This window comes from Pteropus vampyrus, unplaced genomic scaffold (genome assembly GCF_000151845.1).
Source record: "Pteropus vampyrus isolate Shadow unplaced genomic scaffold, Pvam_2.0 Scaffold21151, whole genome shotgun sequence".
In the NCBI taxonomy this organism is placed as follows: Eukaryota; Metazoa; Chordata; class Mammalia; order Chiroptera; family Pteropodidae; genus Pteropus; species Pteropus vampyrus.
In genome coordinates this window covers 1-1,904 of record NW_011909932.1, presented here as the reverse complement: position 1 = coordinate 1,904, position 1,904 = coordinate 1, and the positions used below count along the sequence as shown (strand labels likewise).

General features: G+C 67.4%; 1 protein-coding gene across 1 annotated transcript; it reads right to left on the bottom strand.

Annotated features, from left to right (window-relative positions):
* Positions 1 to 438: 438 nt before the first annotated feature.
* On the bottom strand, positions 439 to 1,898 carry LOC105311010 (serine/threonine-protein kinase BRSK2-like). The gene is made up of 3 exons (XM_011387071.2): positions 1,837 to 1,898; positions 1,630 to 1,727; positions 439 to 1,554 (listed from the first exon to the last, which is right to left on the bottom strand). The coding sequence occupies exons 1-3, from the start codon at positions 1,896 to 1,898 to the stop codon at positions 1,214 to 1,216; spliced, it is 501 nt and encodes a 166-aa protein (XP_011385373.2). The 3' UTR covers positions 439 to 1,213.
* Between the last annotated feature and the right edge of the window lie 6 nt (positions 1,899 to 1,904).

Sequence of the window (1,904 nt, the reverse complement as noted above, 5' to 3'; positions counted from 1 at the left end):
GGCTGCCAGGTCTGCGAAGCGGAGAAGCCACCACTAGGTCGTCTCCATGCCTAGCCCCGCCCTGAGGCCCAGGCGAGTGGGAGAGATGGGGGCAGCACTCGGCCAGCCCTGCAGGGGTCAGACGGGAGGCCAGGGGCCAGGTGTGGGAAGGCTGGCTGGGCAGAGGGGCACCCACAAGGAGCAGGACATCGGGCACGGCCGGGGCAGGAGCGTGGCCAGCAGGGGCCCTTCTTCCTGCTCCGCCCCAGCGCCAGAGCCCACGGGCGGTGGGCCACGCTATCTGGAGACCCGAAAGGCGGCTCCGGAGGGCCAGGACCCCCGGCCAGAGGCTGTGCCAGCCCAGGTCTCTGGGGAGGGCCCAGGACCACCAGCCCAGTGTAACCTCGGTGGTGGCCCGACCGCCCTGTGGGTCCCATTTGCTGGCAAATCCCTCCAGAGGCCTGGCCAGCCCAAGCATCCGGCACCCAGCTGATCAGAGGCCAGGGCTCCCCAGGCCCCAGGTGGCTGAGCACCTGCCTGGGCAGGAACAGTGGGCCTCAACCCCAACAAGCCACCTTCGGCGCCAGGGTGACGACTTGCCGAGGACCTCGCCCAGCCAGCACCAATGCAGCCGGGGGCCAGGAAGCCACGCCCTCCTCCAGGGCGGTCTGTTGGGGACAGCCCAAATCTGCTCGTCGCCCCCAGAATTCCATACTCCTACCTCCTGCACAGCTATAGGTGACCCAGACAGACCACCTCACCTCAGCCTAGCCCAGCTCAGCCCAGCTCAACCCAGTTCAGCCTAGGCCAACAAAGCAAGGCCCAACCCAGCTCACCTCAGCCCAGTCCACTCCAGTTCAGTCCAACTCAGATCAGCCCTGTCCAGTCCAGTTCACCTCAGCCCAGTGCAGTCCAGTTCAGTCTAGCTAAGCCTGGTTCATTCCAGTTCAGCCCAGCTCAGCCCAACCCAGTCCAGCTCAGCCCAGTCCAGTCCAGTTCAGTTAAGCCCAGTTCACTACAGTTCGGCCCAGTCCAGTCCAGTTCAGCCCAGTCCAGTCCAGTCCAGCTCAACTCAGCCCCATCCAGTTCAGCCCAGTCCAGCTCAGCCGAGTCCAATCTAGTCCAGTTCACCCCAACTCAGATCGGTCCCATCCAGTCCAGCCCACCTCAGCTTAGCCCAGCCCAGTCTGATCTCCAGCCCAGCTCAACCGAGTCTTGTCCAGGACGGCCCAGCTTAGCCCAGGCCAACAAAGCCAAGCCTTGCCCAGCTGAGCCCGGGGCGGCCCAGCACAGCCCAGCCTCGCCCTGGGGCCAGGGAGACACAGGCGAGTGAGGCCAGGCCCAGCACGGCCCGCAGTGGGGCCAGTGCTGACCGGGCCAGGGCACGGGAGGCAGGGCACCGGCAGCGCCCGGAAGGCACGCACCTCTGGCCGTGCTGGGCCATCTCGATGGCCCGCCGAGCGGGCACCGGCGAGCCGCCGTCCGTCACGCTGAGCACCTCCATGGACTTGCGTTCTGGCCGCCGCTTGCCGTGCCGGTTCAGCATCGGAGAGTCCACGCGCTTCCGGGGAGGGTCTGCGAGCAGACGGGGGTCAGGGCCAGGCAGCCCGGGGCCTGGCAGGCGGCGCAGGGCCTCCCGGGGCCTCGTACCTATTTCGTTCCTGGGGGGCAGGTCCTCGTCCTCATGGCTCGGGTACCTCTCTTTCCGGTCCAGGAGGAGGAAATAGATCATCTTCTCCTGGTTCTGCCTGCAGGGGCGGCGGGGACCAGAGGGGTTGGTGACCACAGGCGAGGCCAGGGGCCGTGCATCCCAGCCCCTGGGCCCCTGCGCCCCCAGGGGACCCGCACGGGACGCACTCCTCGGACAGCAGGTCCTGCAGCAGCTTGTTGCGGTCCCGGAAGCAGCCCAGGGAGTGCATGCTGTC

What these genes read in the sequence shown, in the direction of transcription:
- LOC105311010 (XM_011387071.2), bottom strand. Translation starts at nt 1,898, where the DNA reads ATGCACTCCCTGGGCTGCTTCCGGGACCGCAACAAGCTGCTGCAGGAC. An exon ending in CAGGACCTGCTGTCCGAGGA is followed by an intron (nt 1,728 to 1,836) that starts GTGCGTCCCGTG and finishes CCGCCCCTGCAG; the next exon opens with GCAGAACCAGGAGAAGATGA. An exon ending in GCCCCCCAGGAACGAAATAG is followed by an intron (nt 1,555 to 1,629) that starts GTACGAGGCCCC and finishes GTCTGCTCGCAG; the next exon opens with ACCCTCCCCGGAAGCGCGTG.